We start from the raw sequence: 20,536 nt of genomic DNA, 5'->3' as shown, positions 1-20,536 counted from the left end.
CCTAAGGTGTATTCAAAATCTTTTTTTGCCTTATATCAGCTGTTATACAGTACTTACTCCTCCAGCTGTTATACAGTACATGGACTGCAGGAGTTGTGCAATTTATCTGGAAGATTTTGCAACTTGAACTGTAAATTTGCAGGTTGCTGTGATGATATATTAACTAATTGCAGTCACGGAACACAAACAATTCCAGATTGGTTTTCTGTATAAATTCAGACGGAGTCCACCCCAATCACAGACAGCTGCTCACCTCTACAGCCCGCAGGTAAGACTTTACAGCATGCACAAGGCAGATAGATATTACGTGGGGATGTAGTTAATATCCTGGCTATCAGGATCCCAGCGGTCATAATACCGACGCCGAGATCCCGACCGCCGAGAATGCCGACAGCTGCGCACTAGGGCTATTCCCACTCGTGGGTGTCAACAATCCCTATGGAGTGGGATTAGAACCTATGGCGAACGCGGGGCATTATAGCGCTCACCCCGCTGCTGGCATTCTGGCGGCTGGTATCCCGGTGTCGGTATTCTGACCTCCAGGATCCCGGCTGCCGGGATTCCATCCCCAACCCATTACATGAGATGGTAGCGGCCGATAGCCCAGTGGCATACTCTGCTCGTGTGTCCGGTGTAAGTCGGGGTTCCCCGTCCTTTGTATTCCCAGTGAGCTGAGCTGTAAGGAGGCGCAGGCCTTCTCCAAATCAGTGACGCAAATGTGACAGAAGATGGAGGACTATGGGGGTTATTCAGAGATGGTCGCAGAGTTTGCTATCGCAGGAGAATCTGTGACCATACTACTCACATGCTGGGGGCCGCCCAGCACAGGGCAAGGCGGCCCGTGATGCAATCGCTATCGTTTTGCGATTGCATCGAATAGAGGTTGGCCCCCTGCGTCATGGGTCCCGCCCCCATGATTCCTATTGCAGAAAACATAGGTGACGTCACCGGCCGGTCCTTAAAATGGCTGTAACATGCCTGCGTTTCCACATGCATTCAGCAACATTGGTCCTAATTCAGGCCTGATTGCAAAAGCAAAAGCTTTCTCTAATGGGCAAAACCAGGTGGGGCAGATGTAACATGTGCAGAGAGTTAGATTTGGGCGGGTTGTATTGTTTCTGTGCAGGGTAAATACTGGCTGCTTTATTTTTACACTGCAATTTAGATTTCAGTTTGAACACACCCCACCCAAATCTAACTGACTCTCTCTCTCCCCCTCTCTCCGTTACTCTGCCTCTCTCTCTCTCTGAGACTGTCTCTCTCTCTGACAAACTCTCTCCCCCTGATACTTGGTCTCTCTCCCTGACGGGGTGTCTCTCACACTGTCCCTGACGCTGTCTCTCTCTCTCTCTTTCACTCTCCCTGACACTCTATCACCTTCTTTCTCTCCTTGACACAGTCTATCTCTCCCTCTCTCTCTCTCTCTCTGACTGTCTCTCACTTACACTCTCTCCCTGACACTGTCTCTCTCACTCCCTGATAGTCTCTTTCTCTCTCCCTGACTGTCTCTCTCACTGACACTCTCTCATTGACCCTGTCTCTCGCTCTCTCCCTGACACTGTCTCTCTCCCTCTTTTTCCCCCTGATAATCTTTCTCTCTCTATCCTTGATGCTGTCTCTTGCTCCTTCCCTCCCTGACTCTGTCTCTCTCTGTCTCTGACACACTCTCTCCCGCACTCTCCCTGACACTTGGTCTCCCTGATGCTGTCTCTCGCACACTCTCCCTGACTGTCTCTTTCACTGGCACTCTCTCCCTGACACCGTCTCTCTCTCTCTCTATCTCTCTCACTAACACTTTCTATATGACTCTCTCTCTCCATGACACTTTCTATCTCCCCTCTCTCTCTAGCTCTCCTCTTTCTTTCCCTGACACTCTCTCTGTCTCTCTTGCTCCCATCTTTATTTCTCCCTGACAAAATGCCCTCTCATCCCTTTCTCCCTGACACCCTCTCTTACGCTCCTCTCTCTCTCTCTCTCTCTCCCTGACACCCTCTCTCGTGAACCTCTCTCTCTCTCTGACACCCTCTCTCTCGCTTTCCCCCTCTCTTTCTCTTATTCCCTCTTTTTTCATGAAACCCTCTCTCTCTCTCTTGCTCCGACACCCCCCCTCTCTCTCTCTCCCTGACCCAACCCTCTCTCTCGCTCCCAGGGGAGGGATGTGTGGGTACGGGGGTCGAGGGGGGCCCCAGAGATATCTGTGTACCGGGCCCCAGGATTTCTGTTGCAGCCCTGTCTCTAGTGACCTAGAGATGAGCGGGTTCGGTTTCTCTGAATCCGAACCCGCCAGAACTTCATGGTTTTTTTCACGGATCCGAGCAGACTCGGATCCTCCCGCCTTGCTCGGTTAACCCGAGCGCGCCCGAACGTCATCATGACGCTGTCGGATTCTCGCGAGACTCGGATTCTATATAAGGAGCCGCGCGTCGCCGCCATTTTCACACGTGCATTGAGATTGATAGGGAGAGGACGTGGCTGGCGTCCTCTCCATTTAGATTATAAGAGAGAGAGATTTACTGGAGCTAAGGACTAGGAGGAGTACTGTAGAAGTGTAGAGAGTGCAGAGAGTTTACTAGTGAGGACAGTGCAGTTTATTTAATATATCCGTTCTCTGCCTGAAAAAAGCGATACACACAGTGACTCAGTCACATACCATATCTGTGTGCACTGCTCATTTGTGCTGCATCATCTATTATCTATATATATTATATATATCTGTCTGACTGCTCAGCTCACACAGCTTATAATTGTGGGGGAGACTGGGGAGCACTGCAGTGCCAGTTATAGGTTATAGCAGGAGCCAGGAGTACATAATATATTATATAGTGAGTGACCACCAGACAGTGCAGTTTATTTAATATATCCATTCTCTGCCTGAAAAAAGCGATACACACAGTGACTCAGTCACATACTATATCTGTGTGCACTGCTCAGGCTCAGCCCAGTGTGCTGCATCATCTATATATATTATATATCTGTCTGACTGCTCAGCTCACACAGCTTATAATTGTGGGGGAGACTGGGGAGCACTGCAGTGCCAGTTATAGGTTATAGCAGGAGCCAGGAGTACATAATATTATATTAAAATTAAACAGTGCACACTTTTGCTGCAGGAGTGCCACTGCCAGTGTGACTGACCAGTGACCTGACCACACTGACCACCAGTATAGTTAGTAGTATACTTATATTGTGATTGCCTGAAAAAGTTAAACACTCGTCGTGTGACTTCACTTGTGTGTTGTTTTTTTTTTTATTCTATAAAAATAAAACTCAATTTGCTGACAGACAGTGTCCAGCAGGTCCGTCATTATATAATATATAATATATACCTGTCCGGCTGCAGTAGTGATATATATATATTTTTTATATCATTTATCATCCAGTCGCAGCAGACACAGTACGGTAGTTCACGGCTGTGGCTACCTCTGTGTCTCTGCACTCGGCAGGCAGTCCGTCCATAATTGTATACCACCTAACCGTGGTTTTTTTTTCTTTCTTCTTTATACATACATAGTTACATAGACATCTCTTTATCAACCAGTCTATATTAGCAGCAGACACAGTACAGTACGGTAGTTCACGGCTGTGGCTACCTCTGTGTCTGCACTCGGCAGGCAGTCCGTCCATAATTGTATACCACCTAACCGTGGTTTTTTTTCATTCTTCTTTATACATACATAGTTACATAGACATCTTCTCTTTATCAACCAGTCTATATTAGCAGCAGACACAGTACAGTACGGTAGTTCACGGCTGTGGCTACCTCTGTGTCTGCACTCGGCAGGCAGTCCATCCATAATTGTATACCACCTAACCGTGGTTTTTTTTAAGTCTTCTTTATACATACATAGTTACATAGACATCTTCTCTTTATCAACCAGTCTATATTAGCAGCAGACACAGTACAGTACGGTAGTTCACGGCTGTGGCTACCTCTGTGTCTGCACTCGGCAGGCAGTCCGTCCATAATTGTATACCACCTAACCGTGGTTTTTTTTCATTCTTCTTTATACATACATAGTTACATAGACATCTTCTCTTTATCAACCAGTCTATATTAGCAGCAGACACAGTACAGTACGGTAGTTCACGGCTGTGGCTACCTCTGTGTCTGCACTCGGCAGGCAGTCCGTCCATAATTGTACACCACCTAACCGTGGTTTTTTTTAATTCTTCTTTATACATACATAGTTACATAGACATCTTCTCTTTATCAACCAGTCTATATTAGCAGCAGACACAGTACAGTACGGTAGTTCACGGCTGTGGCTACCTCTGTGTCTGCACTCGGCAGGCAGTCCATCCATAATTGTATACCACCTAACCGTGGTTTTTTTTCATTCTTCTTTATACATACATAGTTACATAGACATCTTCTCTTTATCAACCAGTCTATATTAGCAGCAGACACAGTACAGTACGGTAGTTCACGGCTGTGGCTACCTCTGTGTCTGCACTCGGCAGGCAGTCCGTCCATAATTGTATACCACCTAACCGTGGTTTTTTTTTCTTTCTTCTTTATACATACATAGTTACATAGACATCTTCTCTTTATCAACCAGTCTATATTAGCAGCAGACACAGTACAGTACGGTAGTTCACGGCTGTGGCTACCTCTGTGTCTGCACTCGGCAGGCAGTCCGTCCATAATTGTATACCACCTAACCGTGGTTTTTTTTCATTCTTCTTTATACATACATAGTTACATAGACATCTTCTCTTTATCAACCAGTCTATATTAGCAGCAGACACAGTACAGTACGGTAGTTCACGGCTGTGGCTACCTCTGTGTCTGCACTCGGCAGGCAGTCCGTCCATAATTGTATACCACCTAACCGTGTTTTTTTTTCATTCTTCTTTATACATACATAGTTACATAGACATCTTCTCTTTATCAACCAGTCTATATTAGCAGCAGACACAGTACAGTACGGTAGTTCACGGCTGTGGCTACCTCTGTGTCTGCACTCGGCAGGCAGTCCGTCCATAATTGTATACCACCTAACCGTGGTTTTTTTTTCTTTCTTCTTTATACATACATAGTTACATAGACATCTTCTCTTTATCAACCAGTCTATATTAGCAGCAGACACAGTACAGTACGGTAGTTCACGGCTGTGGCTACCTCTGTGTCTGCACTCGGCAGGCAGTCCATAATTGTATACTAGTATCCATCTCCATTGTTTACCTGAGGTGCCTTTTAGTTGTGCCTATTAAAATATGGAGAACAAAAATGTTGAGGTTCCAAAATTAGGGAAAGATCAAGATCCACTTCCACCTCGTGCTGAAGCTGCTGCCACTAGTCATGGCCGAGACGATGAAATGCCAGCAACGTCGTCTGCCAAGGCCGATGGCCAATGTCATAGTACAGAGCATGTCAAATCCAAAACACCAAATATCAGAAAAAAAAGGACTCCAAAACCTAAAATAAAATTGTCGGAGGAGAAGCGTAAACTTGCCAATATGCCATTTACGACACGGAGTGGCAAGGAACGGCTGAGGCCCTGGCCTATGTTCATGGCTAGTGGTTCAGCTTCACATGAGGATGGAAGCACTCAGCCTCTCGCTAGAAAAATGAAAAGACTCAAGCTGGCAAAAGCAGCACAGCAAAGAACTGTGCATTCTTCGAAATCCCAAATCCACAAGGAGAGTCCAATTGTGTCGGTTGCGATGCCTGACCTTCCCAACACTGGACGTGAAGAGCATGCGCCTTCCACCATTTGCACGCCCCCTGCAAGTGCTGGAAGGAGCACCCGCAGTCCAGTTCCTGATAGTCAGATTGAAGATGTCAGTGTTGAAGTACACCAGGATGAGGAGGATATGGGTGTTGCTGGCGCTGGGGAGGAAATTGACCAGGAGGATTCTGATGGTGAGGTGGTTTGTTTAAGTCAGGCACCCGGGGAGACACCTGTTGTCCGTGGGAGGAATATGGCCGTTGACATGCCAGGTGAAAATACCAAAAAAATCAGCTCTTCGGTGTGAAGGTATTTCAACAGAAATGCGGACAACAGGTGTCAAGCCGTGTGTTCCCTTTGTCAAGCTGTAATAAGTAGGGGTAAGGATGTTAACCACCTCGGAACATCCTCCCTTATACGTCACCTGCAGCGCATTCATAATAAGTCAGTGACAAGTTCAAAAACTTTGGGTGACAGCGGAAGCAGTCCACTGACCAGTAAATCCCTTCCTCTTGTAACCAAGCTCACGCAAACCACCCCACCAACTCCCTCAGTGTCAATTTCCTCCTTCCCCAGGAATGCCAATAGTCCTGCAGGCCATGTCACTGGCAATTCTGACGATTCCTCTCCTGCCTGGGATTCCTCCGATGCATCCTTGCGTGTAACGCCTACTGCTGCTGGCGCTGCTGTTGTTGCTGCTGGGAGTCGATGGTCATCCCAGAGGGGAAGTCGTAAGCCCACTTGTACTACTTCCAGTAAGCAATTGACTGTTCAACAGTCCTTTGCGAGGAAGATGAAATATCACAGCAGTCATCCTGCTGCAAAGCGGATAACTGAGGCCTTGACAACTATGTTGGTGTTAGACGTGCGTCCGGTATCCGCCGTTAGTTCACAGGGAACTAGACAATTTATTGAGGCAGTGTGCCCCCGTTACCAAATACCATCTAGGTTCCACTTCTCTAGGCAGGCGATACCGAGAATGTACACGGACGTCAGAAAAAGACTCACCAGTGTCCTAAAAAATGCAGTTGTACCCAATGTCCACTTAACCACGGACATGTGGACAAGTGGAGCAGGGCAGGGTCAGGACTATATGACTGTGACAGCCCACTGGGTAGATGTATGGACTCCCACCGCAAGAACAGCAGCGGCGGCACCAGTAGCAGCATCTCGCAAACGCCAACTCTTTCCTAGGCAGGCTACGCTTTGTATCACCGCTTTCCAGAATACGCACACAGCTGAAAACCTCTTACGGCAACTGAGGAAGATCATCGCGGAATGGCTTACCCCAATTGGACTCTCCTGTGGATTTGTGGCATCGGACAACGCCAGCAATATTGTGTGTGCATTAAATATGGGCAAATTCCAGCACGTCCCATGTTTTGCACATACCTTGAATTTGGTGGTGCAGAATTTTTTAAAAAACGACAGGGGCGTGCAAGAGATGCTGTCGGTGGCCAGAAGAATTGCGGGACACTTTCGGCGTACAGGCACCACGTACAGAAGACTGGAGCACCACCAAAAACTACTGAACCTGCCCTGCCATCATCTGAAGCAAGAAGTGGTAACGAGGTGGAATTCAACCCTCTATATGCTTCAGAGGTTGGAGGAGCAGCAAAAGGCCATTCAAGCCTATACAATTGAGCACGATATAGTAGGTGGAATGCACCTGTCTCAAGCGCAGTGGAGAATGATTTCAACGTTGTGCAAGTTTCTGATGCCCTTTGAACTTGCCACACGTGAAGTCAGTTCAGACACTGCCAGCCTGAGTCAGGTCATTCCCCTCATCAGGCTTTTGCAGAAGAAGCTGGAGACATTGAAGGAGGAGCTAACACGGAGCGATTCCGCTAGGCATGTGGGACTTGTGGATGGAGCCCTTAATTCGCTTAACAAGGATTCACGGGTGGTCAATCTGTTGAAATCAGAGCACTACATTTTGGCCACCGTGCTCGATCCTAGATTTAAAGCCTACCTTGGATCTCTCTTTCCGGCAGACACAAGTCTGCTGGGGTTGAAAGACCTGCTGGTGACAAAATTGTCAAGTCAAGCGGAACGCGACCTGTCAACATCTCCTCCTTCACATTCTCCCGCAACTGGGGGTGCGAGGAAAAGGCTCAGAATTCCGAGCCCACCCGCTGGCGGTGATGCAGGGCAGTCTGGAGCGACTGCTGATGCTGACATCTGGTCCGGACTGAAGGACCTGACAACGATTACGGACATGTCGTCTACTGTCACTGCATATGATTCTCTCAACATTGATAGAATGGTGGAGGATTATATGAGTGACCGCATCCAAGTAGGCACGTCACACAGTCCGTACTTATACTGGCAGGAAAAAGAGGCAATTTGGAGGCCCTTGCACAAACTGGCTTTATTCTACCTAAGTTGCCCTCCCACAAGTGTGTACTCCGAAAGAGTGTTTAGTGCCGCCGCTCACCTTGTCAGCAATCGGCGTACGAGGTTACATCCAGAAAATGTGGAGAAGATGATGTTCATTAAAATGAATTATAATCAATTCCTCCGCGGAGACATTGACCAGCAGCAATTGCCTCCACAAAGTACACAGGGAGCTGAGATGGTGGATTCCAGTGGGGACGAATTGATAATCTGTGAGGAGGGGGATGTACACGGTGATATATCGGAGGGTGATGATGAGGTGGACATCTTGCCTCTGTAGAGCCAGTTTGTGCAAGGAGAGATTAATTGATTCTTTTTTGGGGGGGGTCCAAACCAACCCGTCATATCAGTCACAGTCGTGTGGCAGACCCTGTCACTGAAATGATGGGTTGGTTAAAGTGTGCATGTCCTGTTTTGTTTATACAACATAAGGGTGGGAGGGCCCAAGGACAATTCCATCTTGCACCTCTTTTTTCTTTTCTTTTTCTTTGCGTCATGTGCTGATTGGGGAGGTTTTTTTGGAATGGCCATCCTGCGTGACACTGCAGTGCCACTCCTAGATGGGCCTGGTGTTTGTGTCGGCCACTAGGGTCGTTAATCTTACTCACACAGCTACCTCATTGCGCCTCTTTTTTTCTTTGCGTCATGTGCTGTTTGGGGAGGGTTTTTTGGAAGGGCCATCCTGCGTGACACTGCAGTGCCACTCCTAGATGGGCCCGGTGTTTGTGTCGGCCACTAGGGTCGCTAATCTTACTCACACAGTCATCTACCTCATTGCGCCTCTTTTTTTCTTTGCGTCATGTGCTGTTTGGGGAGGGTTTTTTGGAAGGGCCATCCTGCGTGACACTGCAGTGCCACTCCTAGATGGGCCCGGTGTTTGTGTCGGCCACTAGGGTCGCTAATCTTACTCACACAGTCAGCTACCTCATTGCGCCTCTTTTTTTCTTTGCGTCATGTGCTGTTTGGGGAGGGTTTTTTGGAAGGGACATCCTGCGTGACACTGCAGTGCCACTCCTAGATGGGCCCGGTGTTTGTGTCGGCCACTAGGGTCGCTAATCTTACTCACACAGTCAGCTACCTCATTGCGCCTCTTTTTTTCTTTGCGTCATGTGCTGTTTGGGGAGGGTTTTTTGGAAGGGCCATCCTGCGTGACACTGCAGTGCCACTCCTAGATGGGCCCGGTGTTTGTGTCGGCCACTAGGGTCGCTAATCTTACTCACACAGTCAGCTACCTCATTGCGCCTCTTTTTTTCTATGCGTCATGTGCTGTTTGGGGAGTGTTTTTTGGAAGGGCCATCCTGCGTGACACTGCAGTGCCACTCCTAGATGGGCCCGGTGTTTGTGTCGGCCACTAGGGTCGCTAGTCTTACTCACACAGTCAGCTACCTCATTGCGCCTCTTTTTTTCTTTGCGTCATGTGCTGTTTGGGGAGTATTTTTTTGAAGGGCCATCCTGCGTGACACTGCAGTGCCACTCCTAGATGGGCCAGGTGTTTGTGTCGGCCACTTGGGTCGCTTATCTTAGTCACACAGCGACCTCGGTTCAAATTTTAGGACTAAAAATAATATTGTGAGGTGTGAGGTGTTCAGAATAGACTGAAAATGAGTATAAATTATGGTTATTGAGGTTAATAATACTATGGGATCAAAATGACCGCAAATTCAATGATTTAAGCTGTTTTTTAGTGTTTTTTGAAAAAAACACCCGAATCCAAAACACACCCGAATCCGACAAAAAAAATTCGGTGAGGTTTTGCCAAAACGCGGTCGAACCCAAAACACGGCCGCGGAACCGAACTCAAAACCAAAACACAAAACCCGAAAAATTTCAGGCGCTCATCTCTAGTCTCTACCAGGGTCATCAAACCTGTTTCCTAGATCTCCACCACCAGCAACTTCTTCAGGGTTTCCAGTTCTATCACCGAGTGACGCAGGCAGAGAACGTGACCTGCTCATCGGACACAGCAAAGCCTAAAATCCCTTGCGGGGATCCCTGGTGAAAACCGCCGGTGGGTTAGTGTCCGCTCCCCTGTTCTGGGTCTCCACCAACTACTTGGTGCTAGTTCCAGTTCCTCGACTCTGTCCTAGTCTCCAAGTCACCATGAATGTATTGATGCGAAGAAACAAATTAAGAGGTCTATTTACTAAGCTTTGGATGGAGATAAAGTCAATGGAGGTAAGTACCAGCCAATCAGGTCCTAACTGTCATTTTTCAAACACGGCCTGTGGCATGGCAGTTAGGAGCCGATTGGCTGCTACTTTATCTCCATTGACTTTATCACCATCCAAGGCTTAGTAAATAGACCCCTAAGACCTTCCCGCTTTCAGCACTCGGTTGAGCAAGCTCCACCAAGTCCTGAGATAGGATTTGGGTTATGGATGTCTCCGAACCTAACAGCACCAGAGACAGCAGAGAATTCGCAAGCGACCAACCACGAGCAGTTTGCTAGATCCGACAAGCGTCATGATTATCATTCACTATTTGCACCATCGCCTAAACACCCGCAAACGATTGGTCAGAATACATGCGCAATCATGTGAACACTTCTTCACTGTGGATGGTCTAAAACAGACAGGCCACATTTGGTCAGAAGTCTCCCAAGATGGTCGTAAATAACGCAAAGTCATTAATCTGCATGGGCGCAAATTCTGAATTTGTGCAATTTGCGCTCCGTCAACTGTCCTCGTACTGACTCTGTGTGAGCCAAATGACGTTCTTGTAGTAAGTGCCAGTTCATGGTCCTGGATTCCCCAGCGGCAAACTGTAATAATTGTATCACTGAGCTGCACAGTCCGAGCCTCCTCTCACCCAGATAATTTCTTTTACAGAAGATAATGCTGGAGATCTAGAGATTGATCCACCATGAAGACTACTTGGACACACATTGGTCTCTGGACGCTTGTGCTTCTGCTGACCGCTCCACGTGTGGACAGTACAGGAGGAGATGAAGATGGTAAGCTCCATACATTTGTGCTGGGGTAGAATCAAAGCTTTATATTACAAACCGTATTGACGTGAAACCTGAGGTGATTGGTCCGGCATCACGTGTAGCGCCAATTCTCAGGAACAGCTGCAAGTTTATAGGGGTTTCAGAATTGATAATTTGTAAAAATACAATTTTTGGAACTTTTTATAAAAAATTCAGTGTGTAAGTAAGTAGTGAAAGGATTACATTTGCTATCCCTTCATTACTTCTTTGGGAGCCATGCGCATCCGTGCCGTGGTCTGCTGTGGAGAGTGCCGCGGATTTGCAAAATGCAGCCCACCGGCTAAAACAGGATAACGCCATCTTCAGATGGAGCTTGGGAAACGAAGCTAAAAGTCTCTGTGCCCATAAGGGTACGGGTCATTAGGTCGACATACTTAGGTCGACAGTCATTAGGTCGACCACACTTGGCACAGGTTGCCGTTCCCAATCGTAGTCCACGTGGATCCTAAAGTATGAGAAAGTTAAAAAAAAAATTTTTTTAAACTCATGTCGACCTAATGACCGTATCCTGCCCATAAAGTAGATTTGGGGGCTTCTTCCATACTTGCTCACAAGAGACCTCTGTTTAGGGGTCTTTGGGGGAGGACCTTTGCTTGAAGGGAGGTTTCCCTACAAGTAACACCCCCTATAACTCTGCCCCTGCATTGCCTGTTCTGTCTGTTCCCCACCCTGCAGTCTATTACCCTGCATTCAGTGCGTCACTGTCTCTAATCAGTAATATTCTGTTTCCAGTACCTGAGGAATTCAAGTACCTGGAAAAGCAGAGATCTGGTGCTGGCTGGAGCCAGAATGATATAAGGTGAGTATAAAACTGTGTATAATGGGTTTGGCCTTTATGAGTTATCATTTAAAGGGAGGGGGGATTCAATTAAAGGCATTAAGATTTTACAGCTTATTAATGTAACACGCATATCAGAACAGGCGTATAACAGCACCCACGTGTAATTCTGCAGTGTGCCACTTGGGGGAACTGTATGAAAAAGTGGGGAAATCCACCTGAGCCCCACCCATTTCAGCGCATGACCAGACCACGAAACTGCAATTACACACCCATTTCAGCGCATGACCAAACCACGTGATCGCAATTACACACCCATTTCAGTGCATGACCAGACCACGAGACTGCAATTACACACCCATTTCAGCACATGACCGGACCACGAGACTGCAATTACACACCCATTTCAGCACATGACCAGATCACGTGATCACAATTACACACCCATTTCAGCGCATGACCAGACCACGAGACTGCAATTACACACCCATTTCAGCGCATGACCAGACCACGTGATCGCAATTACACCCCCATTTCAGCACATGACCAGACCACGTGATCGCAATTACACACCCATTTCAGCGCATGACCAGACCACGTGATCACAATTACACACCCATTTCAGTGCATGACCAGACCACGAGACTGCAATTACACACCCATTTCAGCACATGACCAGATCACGTGATCACAATTACACACCCATTTCAGCGCATGACCAGACCACGAGACTGCAATTACACACCCATTTCAGCGCATGACCAGACCACGACACTGCAATTACACACTCATTTCAGCGCATGACCAGACCACGACACTGCAATTACACACCCATTTCAGCGCATGACCAGACCACGACACTGCAATTACACACCCATTTCAGCGCATGACCAGACCACGTGATCGCAATTACACCCCCATTTCAGCACATGACCAGACCACGAGACTGCAATTACACACCCATTTCAGCGCATGACCAGACCACGTGATCACAATTACACACCCATTTCAGCGCATGACCAGACCACGAGACTGCAATTACACCCCCATTTCAGCACATGACCAGACCACGTGATCACAATTACACACCCATTTCAGCGCATGACCAGACCACGAGACTGCAATTACACACCCATTTCAGCGCATGACCAGACCACGAGACTGCAATTACACACCCATTTCAGCGCATGACCAGACCACGTGATCGCAATTACACCCCCATTTCAGCACATGACCAGACCACGTGATCGCAATTACACACCCATTTCAGCACATGACCAAACCACGTGACTGCAATTACACACCCATTTCAGCGCATGACCAAACCACGTGATCGCAATTACACACCCATTTCAGTGCATGACCAGACCACGAATCTGCAATTACACACCCATTTCAGCACATGACCAGACCACGAGACTGCAATGGGAATCGTTGGTGCACAGCCATTGTCAGACCTCTCCAGAGATGTTCAATCAGATTCAAGTCTGAAACTGGCTGGGCATGGTTTGAGAGTCCTTCAGGTGCATTTTGGCAAACTCCAGGAGGGCTGCCATGCGCTTTTTTCTACCATACAGGCCTGATTGGTGGATTGCTGCAGAGATGGTTGTCCTCCTGGAAGGTTTTCCTCTCTCCACAGAGGAATGCTGTAGCGCTGGCAGAGTGACCATCGGGTTCTTGGTCACCTCCCTGACTACTAGGTCCCTTCTCCCCCAATCGCTCAGTTTAGACGGCTAGGAAGAGTCCTGTTGGTTCCAAACGTCTTCCATTTACGGATGATGGAACCTTCAAAGCAGCAGATATTTTTCTGTACCCTTCCCCAGATTTGTGCCTCGAGATAAGCCTGTCTCGGAGGTCTACAGACAATTCATTTGACTTCATGCTTGGTTTGCACTGTCAAGTGTGGGACCTTATATAGACAGGTGTGTGCCTTTCCAAATCTTGTCCAATCAACTGAATTTACCACAGGTGGACTCCAATTAAGCCGTAGGAACATCTCAAGGGTGATCAGTGGAAACAGGATGCATCTGAGCAAAATTTTGAGCTTCATGGCAAAGGCAGTGAACACTTATGTACATGTGATTTGTTACTTTTTTATTTTTAATAAATTTGCGAAAATCTCATTATGGGGTATGGTCAGTAGCGGATCTTGCCACGGGCAAGCAGGACTTTTGCCCGGGGTGCCGCCTTCCGGAGGGCGCCGGCGCCATCCGGAGGGCGCCATCGCCGTCCGGAGGGCGCCACACCAGGGCAAGATCCGCTACTGCCCAGCTGCCCTCGCTGTGACCCGCTGCCCGCTCCGAAGGGAACTAGATGCGTAGCGTCTAGTTTCCCTTCATGGAGAGGACCTTTACTGTGCGGTGCACAATGACATCATCGCGCACCACCCAGCAAAGGTCCTCTCCACAAAGGGAACTAGACGCTATGCGTCTAGTTTCTCTTCGTGGAGAGGATCTTTGCTTTGCGGTGCGCAATGACGTCATTGCGCACCGCACAGCGTTTCAGCAGCGCTACTCTGAACAGGGGGCGTAATTGACCATGCCCCCTGCACAAAATCATGCCCCCTACTTCCCGCCCGGGGTGCAAACAGCGCTGGAACCGGCCCTGGGTATGGTGTGTCGAATTTTGAGGACAAAAATAAACTTATTCCATTTTGGAAAAAAGATGTAACATAATAAAATGTGGACAAAGTGAAGCGCTGTGAATACTTTCCGGATGCACCGTACTGTTTTTAGGGGTTTATTTACTAAGCCTTGGAGAGAGATAAAGTGGAGAAAGATAAAGTACCAAACAATCGGCGCCTGTCATTTTTCAATCGCAGCCTGCAACATGGCAGTTAGGAGCTGATACTTTATCGCCATCTACTTTATCTCTCTCCAAGGCTTAGTAAATAGAACCCTCAGTGACAATGAAATAACACAAATAAATGGTATAAGAAAAAAAAACAATAAATAATAATTAAAACAATAATAACAACTAAGTTAATCAACATTGTTGTTTCATTAAAGCTTTGGAAACCAGAACTTACAGTCATGGAAAGAGGCGTCACAGCAAAAAGATAATGAGAGACTGAAGCAGGTTGGTACAGAGATGTCTGTATGTCTGTATGTCTGCTACAAATGACTTAGGACTCACACATAGGGGGGTATCCAATTACCTGTAGTCGATGACCGCAGGTAATTGTGTCACTGAGGGCTATCCTAATATCCTGGATGCGGAATGCGCCTCACACCGAAGCCAGCACTTATCACTGATTATGCTTTGTGTGCCTCAGGTACCCGAAGCATAATCCACGATAAATGGCTGCCAGAGCCGCGATTACACATGGGATTGAGGATTTATCCCCATTCACATGTGTTATCACGCAATCGTGATCATGGGTCCGTTTTCACCCTATGAAAATGGCCTGTAATAGGATACTGCAATTAATGACCAATGGCCCTGTAGTTTTCACAAGGAGAAAATGGGTTGTGGATAATAGGATACTGGATTTAGTTCTCATGAACTAGAGAATGGTGGGCCCAGGTGCAACAATATTAAAAATAGGAACAGCGCACGCTGCCCAAAAAATGTTGCTTGGTCTCCTTGGGAAAGGGAGTCACCACACAATAGTACTCCCAATTCAAATGACGCCACACAATAGAGCTCCTTATTCACATTACACCACACAGTAGTGCCACTTATACACATTACACCACACAGTAGTGCTCTTTATTCACATTACACCACACAGCAGTGCCACTTATACACATTACACAACACAGTGTGCTCTTTATTCACATTACTCCACACAGTAGTGCCTCTTATACACATTACACCACACAGTAGTCCTCCTTTTACACATTACACCACACAGTAGTAAACACATTACACCACAAGGTAGTGCTCCTTATTCACATTACACCATACAGCAGTGCTCCTTATACACATTACGCCACACAGCAGTGCTCCTTAAACACATTACGTCACACAGTAGTACTCCTTATATACTGTATGTTATGCCACACAGTAGTGTTCCTTATACACATTACACCACACAGTAGTAAGCCTAATATACGTTATGCCACACAGTAGTGTTCCTTATATAGATTACGTCACACAGTAGTACTCCCTATATACATTATGCCACATAGTAGTATCCCTTATACACATTACACCACACAGTAGTGCTGCTTAAACATTACACCACACGGTAGAGCTCCTTATTCACATTACGCCACACAGTAGTGCTCCTTATATACGTTATGCCACACAGTAGTGTTCCTTATACAGATTACATCACACAGTAGTACTCCTTATATACATTATGCTACACAGTAGTGTTCCTTATACACATTACGCCACACAGTAGTATTCCTTATATATATTACGTCACACAGTAGTACTCCCTATATACATTATGCCACACAGTAGTACCCCTTATACAGTATACATTACGTTGCTGTCTCTGAGGTGTGGATGAGCCGCTCTAAGTGAGGCGGGGATGTGCCGTTGTCAGTGAGGCAGGGATGTGCTGTTGTCAGTGAGGCGGGGATGTGCTGCTGTCTCTGAAGTGTGTATGTGCTGCTGTCAGTGAGGCGGGGATGTGCTGCTTTCAGTTACTAGGGTATGTGCTGCTGTCAGTGAGGCGGGGATGTGCTGCTGTCAGTGTGGTGGTGATGTGCTGCTGTCAGTGAGGCAGGGATGTGCCACTGTCTCTGAGGCGGGGATGTGCTGCTGTCAGTGAGGTGGGGATGTGCCGTTGTCAGTGAGGCGGGGATGGGCTGCTGTCAGTGAAGCGGGGATGTGCTGCTGTCAGTTAGGCGGGGATGTGCCGCTGTCAGTGAGACGGGGATGTGCTGCTGTCAGGGAGGCAGTGATGTGCTGCTGTCAGCAAGGCAGGGGATGTGTTGCTGTCAGTGAGGCAGTGATGTGCTGCTGTCAGTGAGGTGGGGATGGGCTGCTGTCAGTGAGGCGGGGATGTGCTGCTGTCAGTGAGGCGGGGATGTGCTGCTGTCAGTGAGGCTGGGATGTGCTGCTGTCAGTGAGGTGGGGATGGGCTGCTGTCAGTGAGGTGGGGATGTGCTGCTGTCAGTGAGGCGGGGATGGGCTGCTGTCAGTGAGGCGGGGATGTGCTGCTGTCAGTGAGGCGGGGATGGGCTGCTGTCAGTGAGGGGGGATGTGCTGCTGTCAGTGAGGCGGGGATGTGCCACTGTCAGTGATGGGGGGGATGTGCTGCTGTTAGTGAGGTGGGGATGGGCCGCTGTCAGTGAGGCGGGGATGTGCTGCTGTCAGTGAGGCGGGGATGTGCTACTGTCAGTGAGGCGGGGATGGGCTGCTGTCAGTGAGGTGGGGATGTACCGCTCTCAGTGAGGCGGGGATGTGCCGCTGTCAGTGAGGCGGGAATTGCCGCTTTCAGTGAGGTGTCTATGTGCTGCTGTCAGTGAGGCGGGGATGTGTGCTGTCAGTGAGGCGGGGATGTGCCGCTGTCAGTGAGGCGGGAATTGCCGCTTTCAGTGAGGTGTCTATGTGCTGCTGTCAGTGAGGCAGGGATGTGATGCTGTCTGTGAGGTGGGGATGTGCTGCTGTCAGTGAGGCGGGGATGTGTGCTGTCAGTGAGGCGGGGATGTGCCGCTGTCAGTGAGGTGGGAATTGCCGCTTTCATTGAGGTGTCTATGTGCTGCTGTCAGTGAGGCAGGGATGTGATGCTGTCTGTGAGGTGGGGATGTGCTGCTGTCAGTGAGGCGGGGATGTGCCGCTGTCAGTGAGGAGGGGATGTGCTGCTGTCAGTGAGGCGGGATGTGCCACTGTCAGAGAGGTGGGGATGTGCTGCTGTCAGTGAGGCGGGGATGTGCCACTGTCAGTGAGGTGGAGATGTGCTGCTGTCAGTGAGGCGGGGATGTGCCACTGTCAGTGAGGTGGGGATGTGCTGCTGTCAGTGAGGTGGTGATGTGCTGCTGTCAGTGAGGTGGGGATGTGCCGTTGTCAGTGAGGCAGGGATGTACCGCTGTCAGTGAGGAGGGGATGTGCTGCTGTCAGTGAGGCGGGATGTGCCACTGTCAGAGAGGTGGGGATGTGCTGCTGTCAGTGAGGCGGGGATGTGCCACTGTCAGTGAGGTGGAGATGTGCTGCTGTCAGTGAGGCGGGGATGTGCCACTGTCAGTGAGGTGGGGATGTGCTGCTGTCAGTGAGGTGGTGATGTGCTGCTGTCAGTGAGGTGGGGATGTGCCACTGGCAGAGAGGCAGGGATGTGTCGCTGTCAGTGATGGGGGGATGTGCTGCTTTTAGTGAGGTGGGGATGGGCCGCTGTCAGTGAGGCGGGTATGTGCCGCTCTCAGTGAGGCGGGGATGTGCTGCTGTCAGTGAGGCGTGGCTGTGCTGCTGTCAGTGAGGAGGGGATGTACCGCTGTGAGTGAGGCGGGGCTGTGCTGCTGTCAGTGAGGTGGTGATGTGCTGCTGTCAGTGAGGTGGGGATGTGCCGCTGACAGAGAGGCGGGGATGTGCCGTTGTCAGTGAGGCAGGGATGTACCGCTGTCAGTGAGGCGGGGCTGTGCTGCTGTCAGTGAGGTGGGGATGTGCCGCTGACAGAGAGGCGGGGATGTGCTGCTGTCAGTGAGGTGGGGATGGGCTGCTGTCAGTGAGGCGGGGATGTGCCGCTGTCAGTGATGGGGGGATGTGCTGCTGTCAGTGAGGCGGGGATGTGCCGCTGTCAGTGAGGCGGGGATGTGCCGCTGTCCATGAGACGGGGATGTACCGCTGTCAGTGAGGCGGGGATGTGCTGCTGTCAGTGAGGCGGGGAAGTGCTGCTGTCAGTGAGGCGGGGAAGTGCTGCTGTCAGTGAGGTGGGGATATGCCGCTGACAGAGAGGCGGGGATGTGCCACAGTCAGTGAGAAGCGTCTCTGTGAGTGATGCTATTGTTTATACTGTAGTTGGATTTATTTACAGATGGCGTTATGGTAGTTGGAAGTAGTGCAGGAATACGGTTATGCTTGAAACTGCGTCATTCACGATCATGTGATTAATGGTGTACAATCATGTTAATGAGTTGTATTATTATATTATACCCTTTGGCTATTATGCCTATATATAGATATATACAGATAGATATAGTCTATGTGACATATAGTTTCCGTACATGTGTGGTGTGATGGTCACCATAATGTCATGCCAGCTGCTGACTACTAACAAATCATCACCAGCCAGAATATTCTCCTCGTCTCCGGAGGTCCGTCTGTCACTGAGCTGGTGGCTCCAGGACCAATGTTTGAGCAGGGGTCGTCCCTTCTGGATCTCCAACTGGGTCCTTCTGACGACGAATGCCAGTCTGAGAGGTTGGGGCGCAGTGTTGGAGCAACACTACCTTCAGGGTCAGTGGACCAAGGAGGAGTCTCTCCTCCCACAAACATTCTGGAATTGCGGGCGGTGTTCAACTCATTGAACATGGCCCAGCATTTAATACAGATCAGACCTGTTCAAGTACAGTCGGACAATGCCACCATGGTGCATACATCAATCATCAAGGCGGCACTCGAAGCCGCATGACAATGAGGGAAGTATCACAGATTCTTCAGTGGGCGGAACACCATCTGCCAGCCATATCGGCAGTATTCATTCCGGGGGTCCTAAACTGGGAAGCGGACTTTCTCAGTCATCGGGACATACACGCCTGAGAGTGGGGCCTCCATCCCGAAGTGTTTCAACTCCTCGTGGACAGGTGGGGCCTTCCAGATGTGGACCTGATGGCGTCGTGACACAATCACAAGGTTCTGGTCTTCGGAATAAGGACAAGGTATCCTCATGCAGGTGGACACACTGGCAATTCCATGGAACTTTCAGCTGCCGTACGTGTTCCCTCCGGTGTCACTCCTGCCCAGAGTAATACGGAAATTCAAGCAGGAAGGATGAATCCTACTTCTCATAGCTCCAGCGTGGCCCAGACGGCGCTGGTTCTCAGATCTACAGGGCCTCTTGCTAGACTGTCCCCTTCTACTTCCACAATGACCAGACCTCCTCGTTCAGGGCCCCTGTGTCTACCAGGATTTGGCCAGACTGGCTTTAACGGCGTGGTTCTTAAAGCTTCCGTCTTGAGGGCTAAAGGATTCTCTGAGGCGGTCCATTCAAACCATGTTGAGGGCCCGGAAACCGGCTTCTGCTCGGATTTCCCATAGGGTCTGGAATTCTTACTTTGTTTGGTGCGCATCAAACAATCATGACGTACCTCGCAGAAAGAGATTTATCAACGGTAAGTTCTTACCATAAATCTCGTTTTATGGGGGTGTGGGGGTTTATTGGTACTTGCTATTTCCTATTTATTGCACCGCTGAATGTTTTTTATAATGAGTGAGATCAGCTAATAAAAGTGGAGTGACATTCTGTAAATATGCATGACCCTTTTGTAGTTATTTTCTAGAGCAGTCTGACCAGTGGTGATGTTGGACACAGTGGAGTGATGTGCACCACACATACTGTACATCCCGTTGGTGTTTGTACAGATGTGCAGTACAGATTCCGATGTACGCACAAAGTAGTGTATTAGAAATGTGTTAGGCGATACTAGACGGTTACAGAGGGTTGGCCAATCAGATGCAGATGTCAAGTAGTATGGGAGTGTTGCTTATAGAGATGCTGAATTGCTCAGATTGGAGGTCATACTCAGACGGATGATCTGCACCTAGCGTAGGGCTGATGATAGTTACAATGGTGTGAGGCACAAAGCATGA

General features: G+C 48.8%; 1 protein-coding gene across 1 annotated transcript in view; it reads left to right on the top strand.

Annotated features, from left to right (window-relative positions):
* Nucleotides 1–200: 200 nt before the first annotated feature.
* Nucleotides 201–20,536, top strand: part of LOC134969810 (uncharacterized) — a 36,899-nt gene continuing 16,563 nt past the window's right edge. Inside the window, exons 1-4 of the mRNA XM_063945991.1 lie at nt 201–268; nt 10,898–11,022; nt 11,791–11,857; nt 14,845–14,914. Of these exons, the coding sequence (XP_063802061.1) occupies nt 10,932–11,022; nt 11,791–11,857; nt 14,845–14,914 (228 nt within the window). The 5' untranslated portion in view covers nt 201–268; nt 10,898–10,931. The remainder of the gene's footprint in view (nt 269–10,897; nt 11,023–11,790; nt 11,858–14,844; nt 14,915–20,536) is intronic.

The sequence above is a fragment of the Pseudophryne corroboree genome, chromosome 11, assembly GCF_028390025.1.
Source record: "Pseudophryne corroboree isolate aPseCor3 chromosome 11, aPseCor3.hap2, whole genome shotgun sequence".
In the NCBI taxonomy this organism is placed as follows: Eukaryota; Metazoa; Chordata; class Amphibia; order Anura; family Myobatrachidae; genus Pseudophryne; species Pseudophryne corroboree.
This window is presented reverse-complemented; position numbering and strand designations above follow the sequence as displayed.